The 22,451-nt window shown below is 43.0% G+C and overlaps 1 protein-coding gene across 7 annotated transcripts in view; it reads left to right on the forward strand.

The window, feature by feature from the left end:
• The window catches only part of GALNT14 (polypeptide N-acetylgalactosaminyltransferase 14), a 301,246-nt gene that overhangs the window by 140,160 nt on the left and 138,635 nt on the right, over window positions 1–22,451 (forward strand). For all 7 annotated transcript variants that reach the window (XR_006415464.1, XM_044437167.1, XM_044437510.1 and 4 more), the window contains one exon: window positions 5,961–6,130. Coding sequence is in view for 6 of the 7 variants with exons in the window: in XM_044437167.1 (XP_044293102.1) it covers window positions 5,961–6,130 (170 nt within the window). In the remaining variant the exon portion in view is untranslated. The remainder of the gene's footprint in view (window positions 1–5,960; window positions 6,131–22,451) is intronic.

Below are 22,451 nucleotides of genomic sequence, written 5' to 3' on the forward strand. Positions count from 1 at the left end.
TTAATCCATCAATTAGACCGGTTATGCCCACGTGGAGCCTTTCTGTAGTTCTACAGGCCCTTATGAAGGCCCCCTTTGAACCTTTGGCGACTGTGGATCTCCGATTAGTTTCTTGGAAGACGGCGTTCCTTGTAGCTGTCACGTCAGCCCGGAGGGCCAGTGAACTTTGTGCCCTCCGCGTCGACCCTCCTTATCTAAACTTCCACAGAGAAAAGGTCGTTTTACGTCTTGACCCATCTTTCTTGCCCAAAGTCTCTACACCTTTCCATACAGGACAAGACATTGTACTGCCTGCCTTTTTTCCATCGCCAGCGAATCCCTTGGAAAGATCCTTGCACTCCCTCAATGTTCGGCGTTGCTTAGCCTTCTATCGATCGCAAACGGAGTCTATTCGGCGATCCAATAAACTATTCATCAAATATTCGGCTAGAGATCAGGACGACCCAGTCACTCCACAAAGGCTTTCTAAATGGATAGTCCACACTATTGTCTTGTGTTATCAGTTAGCTAAGCTCGAATTGCCTTCAGTTCCTCAAGGCCATTCTACTAGAGCTGTCGCTACATCTTCTGCATTCGCATCCGGGGTTACGATTGATGACGTCTGCAGAGCCGCTACTTGGGCAAATCCCTGCATTTTTGCCAAGCATTACCGTCTCGATGTTTGGGCTCGATGGGACTGCTCCTTCGGTAGAGCTGTTCTCTCCTCCGTCCTTTGATGAGGACACCTTCCCTCCTCCTTTGATGGTAAGCTTGTTAATCTACCCATATGTGTGATGCACAGAGGCCACGACGAAGAAAAGCAGGTTGCTTACCTGTAACTGATGTTCTTCGAGTGGCCATCTGTGCAGTCACACAACCCGCCCGCCGGCCCCGCTCGGTGTCGGTGAGTGGATGCATCGACAGCTCAATGTCAATGAGGGAGGGCATTTTCAGTACTGACCATCTCCTTTACGGTACCGACAAAAAAAAAAATCCATTAAGATACCGTACGTTCGGTCGCAAAGACTGAACAAAATGGTGGATGCTCCGCTCTTTATAGGCCACAAGGGGGAGGGGGAGCGGAGCTTCCCGCCAAAAACTGTTAGCTATCAATCTTCCGGCCAAAGGCACTGTGCAGGCGCAGTACCCATATGTGTGACTGCACAGATGGCCACTCGAAGAACATCAGTTACAGGTAAGCAACCTGCTTTTATCGCACACGTATGCCATGCCTCTTAACCAAAGGCTCTTAGGGCAACTTACATAACATCAGTAAAATACCAAAAAAACAGTTCAAATAACAAAATAATAGAACAGCTAAAATAGAATAACAAAATTAAACCATTAATAATAAAACCATTTAAACCAGTCATTGAAAGAATAAATAATTAATATTGTCTAGCAACTGAACACTCAGCGTGGCAGCAGCAACAATGGTATACCATTATTAAACCACTCACCAAAATGATTGCAAAATAAAAGTGTCTTCAGCAGGCATCTCAAAGAGAAGAGTGAAGATGCCTGATGGATTTCTTTAGGCAGAAGATTCCAGTAGTGGGGTGCTACTACTTCACTGGGGGGAGGGACCCAGAGAAGGGCTTCTGATGAGGACCTTAGTGATCAGGCAGGAATACATAGAGAGAGATGATCCCTCAGATATCCTGGCCCCAAGCCATTTAGGGCTTTCTATGTTAAAATTTATTTATTTATTAAAACATTTCTATGCCGCCCCATTCACTGAAGCCTCCAGGCGGCTCATGACATTATAATACAAAAATAACAATATAAAACTATTAACATAAAATAAATATGGCAAATGAGAGCCAGTGGAACCTGTGAAGGACAGACATAATATATTCAAAAAAGTCAGCCTTAGCATGTGCTTGGCTCTGTTCTGGATCCATTGCAGTGTCCAAATCTTTTTCAAATAAAGCCCTGTGGAGAGCACATTACAGTAAACCAGGCACACGGTTAAGTGCATGGATAACTGTAGCAAGACTCTACTCATCAGGGTAGGGACAAAGCTGATACACCTGCCTAACTTGGGAAAAAGTTCTCTGGCTACCGAGTCCACCTGATAAACAAGTGACAACTCGGGATCCAGGAGCACTGCAAGCGTACAAACGTTGTATTTTACGGGGAGTGCAACTCCTTTCCAGGACAGGTTGAAAGTCCCCCAGTTGAATAGACAGACTTTCCACCAACAGTACCTCCATCTTGTCTGGACTGAACTTCAGTTTACTGGCCCACATCCAGTCCATGCTCAGACACCAGCTTAGAACAGTCACTGCCTCACCTGGGTTAGATGAGAACAAGAAGTAGAACTGAGTGTAGTCAGCATGACACTTCATCTCAAAACAGACGATCTTTCCCAGTGGTTTCATGTAGATGTTGAAAAGCATGGGGGACAGGATGGAGCCCTGTGGAACTCCATGGCACAAAGGCCATGGTGCAGAGCAGTAGTCTCCTAGCACCACCTTCTGAAAATGGTTGGCCATGTAGGAACAGAACCACCACAAAGCAGTGCCCCCAACTCCCAAGTGAGCCAGCCTCTCTAGAAGGCTACCATGGTCAATGGTATACAAAGCCACTGAGAGGTCCAGGAGGATCAAGATGGTCACACTTCCCCTGTCTCTCTCCTAGCAGAGCTTATCCCACAGGACCAAGGCAGTTTCCATTCAAAAATCAGATTTGAAGCCTGATTAATATGGATCCAGATAATCCGTTTCCTCCAGGAGCACTTGGAGCTGGCCAGCCACAACCCGCTTGATCACTTTGTCCAGAAAAGGAACATTAGCTACAGGTCTATAGTTGTTTATGTCAGCTGGATCCAGGCTGGTTTTTTTCAGGAGTGGTGCAATCAGTTTTAAAGCAGCCAGCACCACTCCCTCTTTTAAAGAGGAATTAGCAACCTCCTAGACCCAAAAACAAGTCCCCTCTTTAGATTTCTCAATCAACCAAGATGGGCAAAGATCAAGCGAACAAGTCATAGGCCAGACCGAACCAAGCACCCTATCCGTATCCTCAAACGTCAAGATGTATCAAAAATTAATATCAAGATATGGACTATTATTATCACATGTACCCTGTCATACATAATTATTTTATCTACAAGATCAATTATGGGCAAACTTTTTAGTATGCCTGGTATCATCTTTGGTACTTCAACTAGGGACCAGTAAATTTGCTGTATGGTTGGCAGTAATTTCTGTTCTGTATGAAAATTGAGTTCACACAGACAAGGTTTTAAACCGTGTTGCTGTATGGGAAAAAAATAGAAGTGGGATAAAGGGAAGCACTCATTGAGTTATTCAGCAGTTTGCTCTGAAGTGCAGAGCATGGGGAAGTCTGGCTTTCTTGAGTCTAGCATTATCAAAGCCTCTCTGGGATGCTTTTATTTTTACTTCTGCAAACTGTGGAGTTCCCACAGGGCTGGTGATCCTTCCCCCTTGTGTGTGGATGGTGCTGCTGTTGCAGCAAAAGAATCCACACACACAGAATGAATTTGGTACTGGGGCAAAGCACGGCTCTTTCCTGCTGGCTATGAGCGGAGGAGCAGAGGCTGTGCTTGGAGTCCCGGCTCTGACATTGAAGCAGGTTTCTGAGGTCAGAGCTGATTATCTGAAAAATCCTATGGCTGTCTAGATGCTGTTCAGTGGCCATGGGGTTGCACTGTTCTACATCTGTTCTCATCTCGGCGTCCTGATGCTGTAAATCTATGCTAGATGTTCAGTTTGTTTACATTTATAGATGGAGAGCCTCCTGAATTGTTTCTGATGGATTTACGTGCATTAGATGCTCAGCTGATGGAGATCTGAGTTATGTTGACTTCAAACATCAGAATGATACATGTTTGCAAATACAAGTCAGAACATAATTAATTCAGTGATCTAATCTGAGTTCACATTTGCACCTTTGCAGTCCAGTAAAGCAGTGGGTAAAGTCTGAGCAATGTAAACCAAACTAAACCAAACCCAACAGACTCATGATCTTACTTTATTTATTTAAAACTTTTATATGCTGTCACCACATGCCTTGGCATCTTGGGACGGCTTACAACAAAGCAAACTGTTACTTGAAATAAATCAGATAGTTTATTGATATAGAACACCTACAATCATCATCATATAGAAGATAATTTTGTTAATTTGAAGATAGACAAAGTAATATTGGGCTTTGGAAAACATGAATGTTCAGGGAAAGTCACAAAGAGGCTTCATCAAACAAAACAATATGCATGGTTATATAATGGTTTAAGAATGGCATTGAAATGCTATTAACAAAGCAATCAAAGAAATCTGAATGGCAATCTTTAGCCAGCATCTCACTTGAGTATTGCTAGACATTCTTTGCCCAATTAAGCCCGTGCCAGAGGTTTTGGACATCAGCCCCTATTATCTGTGATGATTGATTATGTTGATTGGGTCTGATGAGAGTTGGAGCCAAGAACATTTAAAGAGTACTAAGTTGGGAAGGGCTGCATCTGATAATTCTACTATGATAGGCAAAATTTGTATCTAGTGTAGTGGAGCATAGAGCCTTTCATGAAACAGTCAGTTTCTTGTTAGTTAGATGTTCCAGTTGTCTCCAGTCAAGCTGTACCGGGGAGAAGAAATGGAAAATATACAACTGAATTTCAGAGAAGAAGAGTGGCTTTAAAGATTTTATTTAGCAGCATATATGTATCACAAACAAACAAGTACATAAATAGTAACGAACACACATACAGTGGTCACTGTATTAATCAGAAATAGAGCAGATTTTCCCAACCCCCCTCCTCCCTCTTTTGCTTCACTTGTGTGAACCTATACAGCATAGATGTAGGGCACTTTGTAACCTGGATCCTGCTTTCCTGCAGATTTTTGCAGAGATAGTTAGACATACTATACATAAGCACATTGGCAAATTCTTTGAAATGTTCCAGTAATGTTAAATTTCCGCATTATCTTCATCTTGTTGCTTCTCTTGTTGCTTTTGATTAGATACAATTCTCATATGGTCTTTATAATCAACAAAGGGTGCAATCCTCAGGAAAAAATTCTCTCTTGACTGGGCATGCTGGGATTCATAGAACTGCTTTGGGCTAAGTATACATAGGATTGCCCCCTAAATTGCCAAGGTCTCCCAAGGACTGTCACTAAGGTTCATCAGAATTCCTTCCTGGGAAATTCTCCATTGCTGTCACCCATTTTCATTTATCATGACTGCTGAATTCAGTGATGTTCTGGGCCTAGCATGAGCAGACCAACACACTGAGCATGAAAAAAGGCAAATTTTCCCCTGGTTATGATGTTGTAATTTAGACTGGGAATATTATGAAAGGTGATGCCATCTTGAACCAGTAATTGATTCTAAGTGTCAAAGAACTCTACTGAGGACAAGTGCAACTCCATGCATATGTCATGTAGTGGTTGGAAAACCATTTCATGTATACCAAGCTCTACTTAAAATTTCAGTGAAGGCTGAAAAAGCAAATGGTACTGAACAGCTGGGGTCTCTTAGTTGGCTTCCATTAACCACTTCCTGACATGGCAAAGTGGAGTGGACTCCTTCAGACTGTAGAAAGATGTATTCTTCTCTCAATTAACGTTCCCCTGCAAGTAGAAAACTAATGCACAGAAAAGCTGCATTAGTTTTCTACTTGCAGGGAGGTGATTGTTGTTTTTCGGCACAGGTCCACATTTAAAAATAGCATCTTCCACTTGTAATGTGTGATAGAAGTGTTTTCTATCACATCAGGTCCATATGACCTAATTTTGCTCCCATTCTGCTACATGTGAACTTGCTCGGACCAAAGAAAACATGAGTAATTTCTTAGGTAATTGTTTATTCATTTATGTATTAATTAAAAGAATACACAACTTTCCCCAAAGACAGCACAGAGAGGCTAGTGACTGCAGTAGATAACAATAAATAAAAAGACAGAAGTTCTATTTCAGTGTTTGTTTGTTCTGATGTCATCTATGTTTGTACATGAACAGGGTTCTGACATAGATTGGGATGACCTCTGGGATCAGTTTGAAGAAAGAAAGTACCTGAGTGCGCGGAGGTGGAAGGGTGGCGAGGACCCTTATCGACTATATGCCTTCAATCAACGGGAAAGTGAACGGATACCCAGTGACCGTGCCATCCGTGACACTAGACACCACAGGTTACATATTCTTTCTTCTCCTAGTTGTATATCAAAGACATTTATTTATTTTCCCACCTTTTTTCCTTTCAAGGCACTAAGGCAACATGCATAATTCTCCTCCTTTCCATCTTATTCTTACAACAACAACCCTGTGAGGTAGGCTGAGCTGAGAGTCTGTGACTGGACCAAAGTCACCCAGTTGGCTCCATGGCTGAGTGGAGACTAGATCCCAGATTTCCTGAGTCCCAGTCCTGCATCCTTAACCACAGCAGTCTCTCTCTTTCTTTCTCATGCACACATGCATGCATGAGAATTTGCTATTTCTTTTTCAGCCTAGTATGATTAAAACAGTTCAGGTTCTATCATCTATACTGGAACTTGGACTGGGGCCTACAGAGATGTGATTATCCTTTCCAAGAAGAATAATTCTATGAGATCTGTAGTATTCTTAGCATTATTTATACTGCTTTTATCACTTTGCAATACTAAAAGTGCTCCATAATATTTCTTGTATTGTTGAAATGTATTTATTTATTACATTTATGTTCTATCCTCTTAAAATCATTCTTACAAGTTGCCTTATAATGATAGGTAAGTTAAACATATTTGTAATGGGTGGGTAACCAGGAATGCTTGAGATTTCTGAAACTCTGCTTCAAATCTATCTGGTTTGCTGTCATTCTAATTTGTGGCTGGTTTAATTTGTTTGTTTTAATAGGAAAAGTGTACTTTCCCCCCCCAAAACTTGTGCATTTTGAAAAATGCGTACTTTTAAGTCACACATTTTTCAAATACTGTGTTTTTAAAGCTGTGCATTTTTCAGAGGCTGCATTTTTTAAAGAAATTGTGCATTTTTCAGAGATTGCATTTTTTTAAAGAAATTGTGCATTTTAAAGCCTCAATTTTACAAGTGCTCACTTTGTGAAAGTGAATGCAGGTTTGCGAATTTTCAAAAAAATTGTAGAACATGACCTGTTGTTTATGTTCAGTTGTGTGAATGGGGTAGTTTTGAAGTGAGGCTTCCATAATGCATAAAAATATAAAAATCATCATAGTTAAACCTAAAAATACAATTATATTGAACTAACAATAGCCCATAATAATATTAAAGCACCATTCCACTCAGTAAAACTAGATAACACAAGATAAAAGCAATGCCACAATAACAATGGCCCAATTTAATTATGAAGAAATGGAAGTACTGTTAAATACATTTTCAATGCCTACTTGAAGATCTGAAATTGTCGAATAGATTGAATGCCAATTGAAACTGAGTTTCACCACTGAAAAAGCCCTCTTCTTTGTGTGTGCCCACCAGCCTAAATGCTTCATAAGCAGGCTCCCTTCTCTGTTCTTCCTATGGAGTCCACATATTGACTGCATCTCCTTAATTTACTTTTTTTACACCAGGTTTCCCCGAATTATGTACAGATGCATTTGTGTTCTCCTTTAAAACCAAGCAGCCTGATGCTTTTGCCTTGACTCTGAGGCTTTTAGCATTAACACTGATATGCCTATAGATGGAATCCTATTCCAGATATCTCGGGCAGAACCTTTTCCCCTATGATTGTCATGTTCTTCCGCATGCTCCTAGACTGTTTCTGCCCTGTGCCTGTTCAGGGGATCAAAAACATTTTCCCCTCATTCACCCACGGAAGTTTTCCAGCTCTTTTCCTCAAGCGGTCAGTATAATTGCTGCTCTGTTCCCCCCTCCCACTTTTGATATTCAGCCCCAGCAGTTCAGTTCTTCCCAGGTGCAGTCTGTCCTTTTCATATTGGCTGGGCTTGTCACACAACATCCCCCAGTGCCTAAAACCTCGTTTTTACAGATAGAAACTCACCATTCAGGAGGGAGGAAGAGTTGACTGCGGAGCATCCTCACCTTGTTTCTCAACTCACACAAGCACTTAATTCAGCTGTCTGCTTAACTTTCTATTACCCTGGTGTTTTGTCTCCAGGACTGGGCTGCTTCCTTAGGCAGAACCCCTCCTCACACTCATGAAACTGGGTTCCCTGGCGTGCCTGTCCTACTTGTATAGCCCTAGCGATCTTCCCCCACATTCTGCTTCAGCCAGTTAGATTAATGGAACTTTGTTTAAGGTGGAGATGTGGCTCAACATCTGAACTCTCCCAGTTTCCAGTGAGTGGTAATACAGGACAGTGGATCTCCCAGGAGATGTTTCTTTGTTATTTAATCAATCAATGAAGTGGACAATGACTGGGGATTAAGGAAAGAAGGTAGTTAGAACCCCCCTGCAAATGCAGGGATCTGATTCACTGCATCCTGCATCCCTGTGCACTCTGACTCAACATATTAGCAGCCAGGACATGCTCCTGCATAGAAGCAGCAGCAGGTTTGGTTCCCTGCAGCATCTCCAGGTAGGGCTAGAAAACACTTTTGCCTGAAGCCCTGGGGAGCTGCTGCCACGAGGCAGTGACCCCCGTGCTGGGCTGGATAGGCCCAGGGTCTGACTCTATGCAAGGCAGCTTCTGAAATTCCCCACTAATCTCTGTTCGGTGATATGCTGGGGGGCCTCTACACACAAGGGAGATGTTCTGGGACGGAGCCCTGATCTCTCCCTGGGAACAGGGCAGCAGGATCCTGTTGCACCCGGCCAGGAAAAGGATTCCACGTGGGTTGGAAGACCATATGTGGGAACAGCTGCTGTGCATGTGGAAGAAGCATGGTGAAGTTGGGCCACTGAATGTATTGCCCTCAACTGTGGAATGTAGACTTCACTGTCAGACTGAGATCAAACAAATCACCTCTCCAGACGATAATCCATCCCAGAATTCCTAAGGCTGCTAAGAGAGTCCAAGTCTGGGCTCAAATGCTTGCAGAACTTTGGTTTTAAAACTAAACCGAAAGCAGTTTTTAATTTAGCAGAGTTCTTCATTTAAATTTCCGCTTACGGGCTCAAGGCAAAACCGGGCCTCACTATGATTGTTGTCAATATAGAGTTTATTACTGCTGGTTTCCCCATCCCATTCTGAACTTAATGTCCTATGAATTTAATTGCCAAGTTATAAACCTCATGTTTATTTATTAATTTGATTTTTTTAACTCCATGTTTTCTCTATGGAAATTGTGCTCACCATGGCTAATAGTAGGCACTATCTAGTTAAAATTAAACACTTTGAAATCTTTGTTATAGCTCATTCATGGCAATTGTTCCATGTCCTTGTAACACACTCCACTGACAGGGGCATGCAACAGAAACCTTATTATAAAACTTAGATACTTCTGGATCTCACCCTGGAGAGGTTGCAATAACCTTCTCCAGATTTCTGCAGAATTACCCTTCCACAGATGTGAATGTAAGCCAGGCCTGACAAATAAATCTTGGGTGTTGATTAGAGATTTCTAAACCATTTTTCTGTGTAAAACCATTCCTTGTTGCTGCAACCATAATGCAACCGTCATGGCAGGAACCAATCTATACCAGATAATATTGCATTGATGTTTAATGGCAAGTACTGCTGCGATTTTCATTTGCTTTCAGACTGTAGCCAGATGCTCTTTCCTCCGGAGGGAAGTTGACAGCCCTGATGGGTGTCAGTTAATAGCTAAGCGGAAAGTATGTCATTCATGGAAAGAAATAACAAATTGAATATTTACCATCTGTCCTATTGAGGAAGGAACTAAATTTAACTTCTCCATTCTTTTATACTGTCTCTTGGTCCAGAGTCCATATTCCTGAGTGCTTGGTGTTGTCTCTCTTCTTTTCCCTTTGTGTAGGTGTATGTGGAGGGTGAGAAGGTCTCATTGCATGGTGCAAGAGATGGAAGGAACATGGATATAGCATGCGCTGATCGTATTTACTTCCTAGTTCCTTCACGTGGTAATTGAGTTCTGATTGATTGAAGTTGTCAGAACAATACTATGGAGGATGTGCCATTAGCTAAGTACTTCCACGATGGAAGGAGGGGTATCTTGAAAGTTAAAAACAGCAGGCATCTGGTAGATTGGGCTGGAGGAAGTCAGAAAGGGAAAAGCACAGGCAAGGAGGCGGAGGGGCAGAGCTCCCAATGGGAAATACGGGCTGTCATTGGACAGCTGTTTGGGGAGATTCGGCACATACATCAAGCACCAGAGTGCGCTTCGCAGGCAGGCTGTGCCAGTGCACGTCAATGGAAGGAGCGGCCGGGACCTGTTCATTGGATCGCTCAGCCCTGGCTGGTGGGCTAATGGGAACTGTCAGCAGCACAGCCTTGGGGTCCGGGAGGCTTCCAGGATCTGAACATTTCGGCAATTGACAGTGGCGGTTCATCCAAACAGGCTTGAATGTGGTGAGCCTGCAGAGTTCGTCTGAGTTTTGAGGCTAATTTGCCTAACATGTTGTTTGAATTTCATATTTTAAAGAGCGGGAAGGGAATCGGTCTTTCTCACCACGTAGCCCAGGGAAGCGGACACGTTTTCTCTGCAGAGGACTGTAGTCTGTTGAGGTGGGTGCGACAGGGCCTGCATTCTTGTATGGGCTGGACGAAGCCAGCAATGGGCAGGATCAAAGCCAAAAGAGAGTGGGTCATTTTTTTCACTCCCCCACTTAAATCCCTCCCTCCCCCCTCCCTCCCTCTCCTTTTGCACCAAGTGGGCTGCCAGAGAAACATGGAAACAGAGCAAGTCAGAAGGGGCCTCCCAGCCATCTAGTCTGACCCCCGGCTCCGCTCACGACATGCCCACCATGTGCATGTCCAGCCTATCTTTGCACACCCACACCTATGGGGCCTCAGTGACCTCTCATGGAAGCCCATTCCACACCCTCGGGGTCCTAACTGTCAGGAAGTGCTTCCTGGCATCTTGGTTCCCTGAGCTTTGCTCTGTTGGAGCGCGTCCTGCCTCCCTCTGCAGGTGAGAACAGGTCTCTACCCATCTCTGTGTGACATCCCCTCACATACCTGTATGTCACCAACATATCCCCTCTGAGTCTCCGCTTCTCCAGGCTGAAGAGACCCAGTTCCCTCAGTCTAACCTGGCTATATCCTTCTGTAATGAGGGGCCCAAAGGGAGATACTACTCTTGCCAGAGGTCTGAATTGATAGCTTTTGAAATTAGGTCAAGGACTTCATGTATCTCTGGGCCCACTGCTGTTCTGTTAGGGACACTTAGATGCCATAAGTGGCAGGGGCTGATGTCCTGGGTCTGGAGCTGGAAGACTGCGGGCTGTAACGTCGTCTCTCTGCTCCCTCTACACTACACTGCAGCCTGTTCCCCAATTTAATAAACTACAGGCAAAGCCACAGCAAAGCGCCTTGGGCCACTTGCTTGCTTGTTTGCTTAGGTTGTTCTCAGCCCACTTTTAAAGCAAGGCATTCCACAAAATGAAATTATTGCCTTTTTGCTTACAAACAGAAACAGCAGTAAGTCAGCTTGCCAAGAAAAAAAAGCCAACACTGCGTAAAGCAAATAAAACCAAACAACAGCAGAATTGCACTGAGATGAGAGGGAGCAGCTAAAATCAATGAAGTTCTTGGGCAAACTAAAACAAGGAAGGCTTAGTCTGGTAATGAAAGGTCATCAGGCTAAGTGCCTGGTGGGCCACTAAGATAGCCACTTAGGCATCACCAGAAGTGAGGGCATCCGTTTGCATAGCATTTATAGATGCGGATCTGGAGATACTGACTATACTTTTAATAGAAATGCCTTGCACCGTAGTGGGCCTGCGTGTGTCCGCTCCATCTGCTGTCCTTGTGCTAATGGAAAATGGCCGGTTTTGTGCCTCCCCTTCCTCTTTCTAGTTCTTTGACTTGAAACTAGTCTTTGACTGGGCAGCTGATCCAGTACAGGGCGCCTTCACCTAGACTGTCCTCTGACAGCTCTTCGGATATAGGACAGTCCTCTGTCCTCTATTAGCAACCCTGAAAATCTTTCCCACAGCTTGAGTGCACTACTGAAAAGCCTATCTGTAACATAGTGTACACAAAGTATTCTTTCCTTAATTAAAATAAAAAATACCTAAACCCATCTTTTGTGTCTTAATTTAGAGCTACCCAAGGTGGGTCACATCAACATTTGGGGTGGGGGGATATGAAAGAAAAAACACACACCATGCATTGGAGGTAGGCGGAATCAGGCAGGCATCCCGCAGACCTGAAGCCTGTCAGAACAAGAAGGCTTTCAGTTTGCTTTCAGGGAAGGAGTTGGGTGGGCCTTCTGGGAGAGAAAGGTCCAAGGCGTGGGCATGGCAGTAGCTCAGCACTTGCCTTGTCTTCCAGCCAGCAAGCTCAGGTAGTGGTCAGATGACTCGGCAAGAGAGTTTCTCCAGGTATTCAATGAGAGAAGGCAGGCTGAAATGGGATCAGGAGGCCCTTGAAGCTTTAAAGGTAGTAACAAGTCCTTTGAACTGAGCCTGTAAGCAAAGTGGTACAAAAGATGGAGATGCTTTTCCGTGGTCACCCTGCACAGTAAAAGGATTAGAGCAAGGTAAAGTAACTTTATGTACTCCGAGTGTGATGAAATTCAATTGCCATAATCCCTGCCCACTGGCCATGCTGGGTGGGGCTGATAGGAATTTCCCACCTCTTGTCCCTTCTTTGGAGGGCAAGAGACAAAGAATGCAGGGACAGTGAGAGTCCTGACTGAGGCAGTTGGTGCTTTTGTTTGGCTTCTGCAGCAGCTGAAAATGCTGTACTGCTCTGTGGCAGATGCAGACTGCCGAGCAGTCGGCGGTGGCTTGAACCAGGGCTGGCAGAGAGGGCTGGAAAGGAGGGTGGTACCTCTGGCTCGCCAAGACTGAAGTGTCTCCCCTCTTCCAAGGCAGAAAGGAAGAGCCAGAGAGGGAGCAAGTGGGGAAACCTGGAAGGAAGGAGCCCATGACACAGCCATTCGTAGAGAATCAGTGTGGAAGATGTTACTTAACCCACCTCATTTCAGGCAGTTAACCATGTCTGAACACACTACTGGCCCTACATGTGCTTGCATCAATTGTCTTTGCTAGCACAGCAAAAGCAGGACAGATGTTTAGTTGAAGGAATGACTGTTACAGCTAAGTATGAGAAATTTATTTCATGTTTGACTGAAATGTATCCAGTGTGCATATCTTAGAACTGAGTGTAGATTGAGACACAAACTGCAGATGAAGCCTGTAAGATTCTTGTGATGTGATTTGCAGAACAAAAAATAATGCATTTGGAAAAGAAAGAAATCAAGCAAGCAAGCTTGCTTTTTAAAATAGTACAGTAATTTGCCTTAATCAGTGGGAGGAAATGCAAACGGTCTAAAATGTCTGTAACTGATAACATACACTTGAAAATGTGCACAAAAATCCACACAAAACTGCATGAAAAAAACCTCACCATTTGATGGTTGGAATTTGTTTTGAATGGGTAGAAACTGTTAGCTGTGCAGAAAAAAGCTACTCAAGGAAATCTTTTTCAAAATCGCATTATTTTCAATGAAAATGTACCCTCATATTAGGGTTAGGAGTGTGCACCAGGCTAGGGTTAGGATTAGAAAAACGAGGTGTCCTGGCATGATTTTGGTGGTTGGAATGTGTTTAGAATGGGCAGAAATATGAGCTGTGCATAAAATGCTACATGCAATGATGTCACCAGCCGCAACTCGTCCAAGATTTCACATGGCCAGTCAGTGCACTGCCAAGGATGGATGGATAGATAGAAAGATATAGTTATAGATATAGATAGAGAGATAGATAGAGAGATAGATATTTTGGACTGACTGTGAGGTGTTTTTTCTAAACCAAAACCTCAGTTTTTAGGTTTAATTGAAGTGTTTGCATTTAGGGATAAATAAATGCATTTTGGACTGCAGTTGGTCTCTTCAACTTTTGCCATCACTTTACTAGGTTGTATAACAAACTTGTCATAGTCATTCTTTCCCTTCTGCTTCCAGAAGACCAAGACAACGGCTTTCTTGTTAGTTGGCTGTATTATTTTAAAGCTGACTTAGTATGAAAGCTTTGTAGTGTACAAGAAGATCATTGCAGAAGTCAATAACAAAATGCAGAAACAGAATTAGTATACTGACCATTAGGAAAATGCAGTTTAATGACAAGAAGGTGATTCCAAATGGAATACCCCTGTTCACTGCTAGACTGAAAAGGGCAAACTGTGACATCAAGATGGGTTCTCCTGCTTAAGGGTCAGTCATTTGTCAGATGCTTTTCAACTTGTCTGCCCTCTTAACCTAATGCCATATCCTTGGGTGTTAGATCTGCCCCTCAGTATCAGTTTGCTCTCTTAACATTGCTACGGAATCGGAAACTGTCTGATTCTCAGTGACTGTGCAGCTTTTTGCTGGGCCCATTGGCCTTGGCATTTCTGCTGTGGACTCTGATCCCTCCTCCTTGTCTGAGTCAGACTCTGTCTTCACAAACTTTGAGGGCTCTTTTACAGACTGAGTAGGCTCTATCCCTGCAAAACTCTCCATAGCACTCTACTATCAGCAAAGTGTGCTGTATTGCCCTGGATTATGTGCCATTACAGGAACCTTAAATTCCCTCTACTTCATAGTGCTTAGTTTCAAGTAAATTATGTCCATTGCTCAAATGTAGAGAATTTAGAAATTAATGATTAAATTCACAGGTTACTACATGGTGTAAAATTCTCCATTGTATAGGCAGTATCCAGTGCTACTCATTTGTGTGTGGGACCCACAACTATTTTCATTCTGTAAGTGACCAGTTCACACAGTTACACTGTGTGAAGTACAGTGGTACCTTGACTCACTAACGCCTCAGTTCATGACCAAATCAGTTTGCGAAGAGACATTTTAGAAATTTTTTTCCTCTCGTCATGAACTATGCATTGAGTGATAATCACGATTGCGCCCACCTCCCCCGAGTGCGCCCGCGAGTGTGCCTGCCTTCCCTCCCACAAGTGTGCCTGCAGTCACACCCACCTCCCCCTTGAGTGCGCCCGTGATCATGCCTGTCTTCCCTGTGATTAAAAAAGAATATTTACAGAATGGATTAACCGTATTTATGGTGAACCTCATGGGGAAATTTGACTTGGCTCATGACCAGTTTGGGTCCCAACCAGTCATGTAACAAATTGAGTTCGTGAGCCAAGGTATCACTGTACTGCTTTGCAGGAGAGATTTAGTGCTTCTGGGACCAAGCCCTTAAATGAGTGTCATGCTTGTTTCCGTAACTGGATGGGTTGGTGGCGCTCTCTCTGCTTTTCTTATCTCATTCCTGATTATGCCTGATGCTGCATTATCTTGGAAGCTAAGCAGGGTTGGGCCTGGTTGAAATCAGGATGGGTGACTTAATGTTGTGTACCACCCAAAGAGCTTTGCCTATGAGTATAGTAATGTAAATAATAATAATAATAATTATTATTATTCCAGAAACTAGCATTTCCACTTGGTCTCGGTTGTTCTCAGAAGCAGCAAACATCTGCTGTGCAAGCCGTGGGTTCTGCTTGTGGAGCTAAATCGGCAGGATGACTGGATGGGAGCAGTCTCTGTTGGATTTTGCCCTCTATCTCACTGAAGCAAATTAATGGATCATACGCTCATATTTAGTTTAATAAGACTACAATCGTATACAAACATAGCTGGGAATAAGTCCCATTCAACTCAGTAGGGGTTTCTTGTGAGTAATGTATAGGAGACGGAAGCACACAGCCCCCCATCAGGAATATGCTTAGAAAAGGGTGGGGGGAGCATGGGGTAGGTGAAAGGGAATTGTTCGTATTTGTGTTGGTAACATTCCGCGCTCCAAGAAACTCACTATCTTGGCATTCTGCTACACTTTCAAAATAATATTTCATCAACGGCTCAATAAAGAAGTAAACCAATCAGAGACAAAGAGATTAAAGATATTTAATGGATTAGCTACTGAAAGATTGTAAGCATGCATGAATGATGCATTTTTAACAAAACAAGAGAGAGATGAGCATCAATTTACCCTAATGTTCGCAGCTAGAAACCATTGTGTTTAACATGTTCATTAACAGTGGGAAAGGAATGTGTACAACCAAGTGGTAAAATCCACAGGTGACCCAGGATAATTCAAGATAGGTTTTTCAGCAGACTAGGAGGGATACAAAGGAATCTCATAGCAATGGAAATAGTGAACATTGCAATGGCAGATGAATTAAATGTGGAGAAATGCGACTGGACTCATTTATTTAAACTGATGAGGCTGTAAATTAGTTGCTCCCCTGCAGGACCTGCTAACTCTGGATCTTGAGTCTACTGTCATGTATTAGCTCATCACAATTCAGCTGTCAGAATGGCAAAGAGAATGCAAAGCGACATTAGGAAAAAGTCAAAAAATAATAAGAGAAATACATTTTGGTAAGCCTTCAGCATGTGAGCAATAGCAGAAAGCAATGCAGCATTTATTAATTTCAGAAAAGACCATCAAAATAAGTAAAAATTAACATAACTTGAAAGAGTGAATTCTGATTATCTCTAACTTCTAGAACTGAATAATATGTATGAATATGTGTTTATTTAGTCTTACAGCTGAAGAGGAATTTCTCCAAAAGATGCATTAAGAATTAAAAGCAAAGCAAAAGAAAGCTAGATCTCTTTGAAGGAATATGATCTAAGGATTCTTTATGGAGAAGTAATAGAAATGACACAGTTCAAGGACTCAGTCCTATTATGATGACTGTAAGCTCTCGAACTTGGAGACTTATGGTTTCTCTGTACTATCATGGCTTGTCATATTGCCTGAACCCAGGATCATGGTTTCTGTAGTTCTTACATGCAAATACCAAAGAGTCTTCTGGAAAGAGTGGCAGTTGCAGGAGTGGCTCCTGCCATCTGGCCTCAGTGTGGGGACCAATGAGGAAGAGGCAGGCAGGGAGTGATGCATCTTGGGGCTGACATTCAGGCACAGTGGCTGATGGAATACATGTCAATGGTGGGAAGTGGAGATAATAGGCTTAATTCTTGCTCATTAAAGACTGTTTGGATAGATTCCTCTAATTCTGAGGGGGAGGTAGGGGACTGGGGCACCAGCAGGCAAATACTTCAGTTTCAGACAGGGTTGTTTGCTGTGTTGTGTGACTGCAGCCTGTATGTGTGGTATGTGTTGGGTGGAGGTGTGCATGTGGGGAAGATAAGGCAAAGACGACAAAAAAGAAGGAAATTTCAGCTACCTCATATTAAGTGAGACCTCCCTTCACAAAGTTTATTTCCATTTTGCAGACAGATAGACAAACACACGCATGCACTGTGCACCAGAGATCAATTCAGTTGTCAGGGGGCACTTTTGCCCCATGTCATGACATTGCATATAGTTTGGTTCAGTATTACACGAAACTGCCTGAACGTGGTTGCATCCAAGCAGTACTTCTGTGGAGCTCCTTCTAATTTGCTGTTTATCATATGGGTTTTGTTTTGTTTTTTTTACAAATGTAGGAAAGATTTCCTTGGACTGTCTTTTGAATTTTGTTCTAACAAATACACACTAGGAAGAGCAATAATAACTCGGAGCCAAAATTGCACTGTAAATCACCAGTGTGCACCCCTTGTGTTGTGGCTGGAATAAAGTCATATGCTCCAACTTGGCAGGTTGGAAGTGTAACAGTGAGTGGAATGAATTGCCCACAGCCCAAAATGCTTTATGATTGCTTTTGAGTTTTTGTCATCTGCGGTAGACACCTCCCAGTGAGCTCAGACACGCCAGTGTTGCACAGCTTTGTAGCTCCATATGCTAGCCCCGTTGACCTCCACCTTCCAAATGGTCCATTGATTTTATAGAGATATAGTTGCTGCCACTTGTGCTACTTTCTGCTGGTGACATACTGGTTGTGGCTCAGCAGTTCTTATAAATGACAGAGCAGTGCAAAGACAATAAAAAGGAAGTAAATAGGAACAGGAAATCTGCATTTTTTCCAGGGAAAGCAGTTCAAGAAGCTGATATTTTAAACTTTATTATTTGTAGATTATAGCATTTTTATAGAACACATGACACAACTTTATATGGAGTCAAACCCATTGGTTCATCTCTGCTTGTATCCTCCACTGGCAGTGGTGCTCTCTTACTTCAGAGATGCCTTCCAGCTCTACTGGATCCTTTAACTGCAACTGAATCCAGGACCAAAGCCTGCCTGTATTATAAAGTTAGTAGACTTCCTCATATCGTAATCTCTTCATCATGGTACAAATCGCATTGACTTGTTCAGAATTTGAACCTTGGGACTCAATACATCTAAAATGTACCTCCTGGCCGAAAGCCTCTCATCAAATAATCTTTATTCCATTTTTTTGGAGTTAGTGCATACGCTACACACAGCCCATATTTGTAAGCTGTGAATGATGCATAGTGGATTGCTTCATGTTGTCCAATAGCTCTTCAGTTGATCTGTGATCTCTTCAGCAAGGCCACCAAAACATTGGTAGCCTTGCTGAAGTGAAGGCAAGTTCTGGAGTTGGGTTGGTAGGCCTGTAATATAAACCTATTTTAGGGTGGAAGAGGACTGAAAGATGGGTCTATATTTCAATGGAAAGAAATCATGTTTTGCATGCGGAAAGCATGCAGAACTCCTGGTGGCCCCAGGTAAAGGGATTGGGTAGCAGATAATGGGGAAGACTCCAGTGAGCTGCTGCCAGTCAGAGCAGGCACTTCTTGGCAAGATGGGTGGATGGTCTTTCCATAACAGAGCTTCATGTGGTTGTACATTCTCTGATCAGAAGCAGACATTGAAGACTGTATCCAGTTAATTCTATAGTAAAACAGAAGAGGCATTGGCACAGATGAAGAGAGACAGTGATGACTGAGGAGATCTCAAGCAGTATTAGACAGGGAATCTGCTCATCTACAGAATGCCCAGGACCAAGGCAAGTCTAGCCCAGAGCAAGGAGCCCAGACCGGCTAGTTGGCCAGTCTGGAAGCCATCAGGCCTTGCTAGTTCATCCAGTGCTGAAAGGTAAGATAATTCTAGTGCCTGTTCTTCTGCTGTCTCTCCAGATCCAATACGTTATTATTTGGATCCCAGTTTAAAAACAGGTGTTCCTCTTGTTAAGACAGGAAGCTTGGGATGGAATTCACAGAAAACTACTGCAGTAACCTCAGCAGGTTTTGGCTGGGGCGGAGACAGGAAGAGAGGCCAAGCACACACGAAATCCATGAATGACTTAGGGCAGGGGTGGGGAATCTCAGGTGCAGGAAAGGGGAAAACCTGGCCTTACTGGGGTTCGAATCCAGCCCTCTAGTTTTACCCAAACAGCCACATCTTCTTTCTTACAACCATTGATGATTTATCCAGCTTTTCTGTACCTGCCCTCCCCATTCTAAAAAGGTTGAAATGCCTGTCCTGAGGCTTAGCGACTGACACTGAGTGCTTAAAACGTCAGTATACTGATACAGTTTGTATTTTAGTCTCCATCTCTTTGCCCCTCACCCTGCTGCCACTGGAACATGGCCCCTGAGGGCATCTCCACAGAATGTGGCTTTGGGCTTAGGGCTCTGCACCCCTGGCTTAAGGAAAAGGTAGGGTAAACGATCATCCATCCAAGAGTTTGCATCCCACACCATCACTCGCCACTGCTGATGCAGTTTGTAAGTTTAAGTAAATGGCCCTAGTTCAACCTGCCACTTGAGCACTGCCTCCTTGTTTCTGGGCACAGCTTCTATTTGGCTGTGAAAACAGACTCATACGATGTTTGCTGCATTGACGATAAGTGAAAGCAATTAGATTTAAACACAATGAACCCTGCCTTTGTACGGTCTCTTCACAATTCATATTGATTTCTCAGATTGCCTTGTTTTCTTCCTCCATATTTAGTTAAGTTTCCAATGCCTGTCAAAATAAACCTGCTTAGAGACGCGGGGCTGAGTCATGCTAAGATTGCCTGTGGTTTGGTTGAGCAAGATCTGCGGATCTGGGATGGGGTTATGTTCTATAAAAGGTCATTTTTCAGAAACTAATGATTCCCTGGCATCCTCCTGAGGTAGAGCAGATAACATTAGCGAAAGCTCTCATCAGGAAAAGATACAATGCTGGCACCCCTTTCATGATAAAATATATTGCAGCGCTATGCTTGTTTCGCATTCACCAGGCTGATGGTTCATTCTGATTCCTCTCTAAGTGGGTTTTGTCTAGCAGGCCCTGGAAAGGTAACTAGATTTGGAGGAAAAAGACAAGGCAATGAGAGGAACACTGGAGAATTTATTGGCAAGGGATGACGTTTAAATCTAATTGCTTCCAGTTACTCTTCAAAGAGGAGAGCTCCCCCCCCTCCTTTTTGAAGGGTCAGTCATAAGAAGGACGGCAATGAAAATGTGACAGTTTTATAATGTGATTCTCCTTCAAATGTGCAAGCGTTCCCCCTTGCCCCCACTTTGGAAGTGTTTGAACTGTCAGCCCTGCCAATGCGTTCTTCAATCCAGTGCTCAGGCTGGTTTCATCTTGGCTCATGCATGACTAGAAATAAAGATCTTGTGTATTAATTAATCCCAAACTCTTTTATACCCTGTTACTTGGTGAGCTGTTGCCACTGTCTTTGGAAAGACATAGCACAGCAGAGCATACTTTTGGGGGAGGATTACCAAGTTTTCACTTAACCACGAATTACCATGCTGTTTTAATTGCCATCCATGCTATATTTGAGAGGCAAAGAATGAAGCATAATTTCTATTTAGCACAGATTTGGGGGTGGTGGGAGTGGTTACAGGTGGCTAATTCCACCAGCTGAATTTTCCTTTTGAGTAAAACTGCTTTACCTTGTTCAGCCTAAGGGCCAATTTTCATCTGGAACAAGCAGTGTTTGCACAGAGGAGAGGGAGCAAGTAAGGCAAAGCAAATGGGACCAAATGCAGCAACATTTTAGTTTAAACCTCTTTCTGACATTAAATAGGAGAGGCTTAGTCTTCCTTCAACTTTTTGAAGAAAAGTAGAAATTGTGCAACAGCTTGGAAAGAAGCGAATGGCTGGTGGTCCAGAGCAGGAGTGCTCGAGGGGAAGCGGTATGGACATCTTAGGGCCAGACTGAGACCCCACAAAGCAGAATTGATGCTCTGGGGCTGAGTTTCTGTGCTGCTGCTTTATTGGACAGGAAAAGAACGAAATGTGTTCTTTAGGTTTCCTTATTTGGGATTAAGCAGGTTTATTAAAGTCAAGTATATGATTTCTATTGCACTAAGCAGAATAATTGTCACCTTCTTTATAAAAGAAGAGGGCTATATGAGTATGGAGTTCACATTTTTCACCCTGCTGATTGCTAGTTAAATTTGTGTATCTCAGGCAAAACTACACATTTTGTCTTTTGTTAGACAGATTCCTTATACTGCTCCCATCTGATGCCAAAGGAAATTATGAGCTTTTCTTGTAGATGTGAGTGAATGGTAACCATTACTTTCCCCCTTGTTTCAAATTCAGCATAGGGGTTGGTTTTTTGTTTGTTTGTTTTGGGTTGCGGGGAGGGGTAATCTCTAAATTTATATCTGTAAATAGCTGTTTGGACATTCACCTGAACATGTGAGAGTTTAAAATGGGTAGAGGGTTAGAGCAGTATATGCTGTCCCCATCCCCTATGTTTCCAGGTGTACTAGTCTCAACCTTCCAGTTGAAAGCTTGTGTGCACTCTTTTTTAATGTACGCATTTTTTGCAAACTGCACTTCCAAGTTCATGAACTGTGAATTTGGTAAGTTTGCATTAAATGGATATTAACCTAATTTCCCAGCTATCCTTAAATCTACTACATCATTTTTAATCCAACATGTCTGAAACTTCACTTGAGCTATAACATGGCATATTTAGCTACCTATGTGATTCCAGGGATCCATTCTTTCTTCATTGTGTTTTAGGAGGAATTGACGGAAAGTGAAGGAATCTAGCTTAAACTAAGATGGTTGAACATTGTGCAGGTTGAAATACCCAGGCCAGAATGTTATAATTTAGAGGCAAAGTCTATATAAATGTTCCATTTTGACCTATAGTGCATTACATCTGTTGTCTATGGTCATTTGAGATCCCAGAATTAAAGATGTGTCTAGGTGTCAGTAATGTCTAAACATTAGTGTGTGCATGTGGGCGTGTGTTTCAAAATAATTAAATGATGCAGTCCTTCTGTCCTTCACTTACCTATTCCGAAATAAACTCCACTCTGTCCAATACCCAGGCAAGTGGGTGTAATCAAAGATCCACAGTAAATGCCAAGTGTTAATGCCAATGAGTATTGTTTTGTCTGTAGAGCCTTGGCTGCTTCTGTATTCTGTATGCTGGTCTCAAGGCAGTCAGCCTTATCTGGGTTTGGATTTTATTGTGGGTGTGGCATAGCCCTTTGCTGGAAATTGGGAATGGGGAGTTCAGGGAGGACTATGAATTGTCCCGCAATCCATTCTCTCTTGTAGCCTGAATGGAAAGTAAGCAGTGCTAGTCTCTTCTTGAGCAAGCAGAGTTCTCGCATCTCTGTAT

This window comes from Varanus komodoensis, unplaced genomic scaffold (assembly GCF_004798865.1).
Source record: "Varanus komodoensis strain SLA01 unplaced genomic scaffold, ASM479886v1 scaffold1, whole genome shotgun sequence".
NCBI classification, from domain to species: Eukaryota; Metazoa; Chordata; class Lepidosauria; order Squamata; family Varanidae; genus Varanus; species Varanus komodoensis.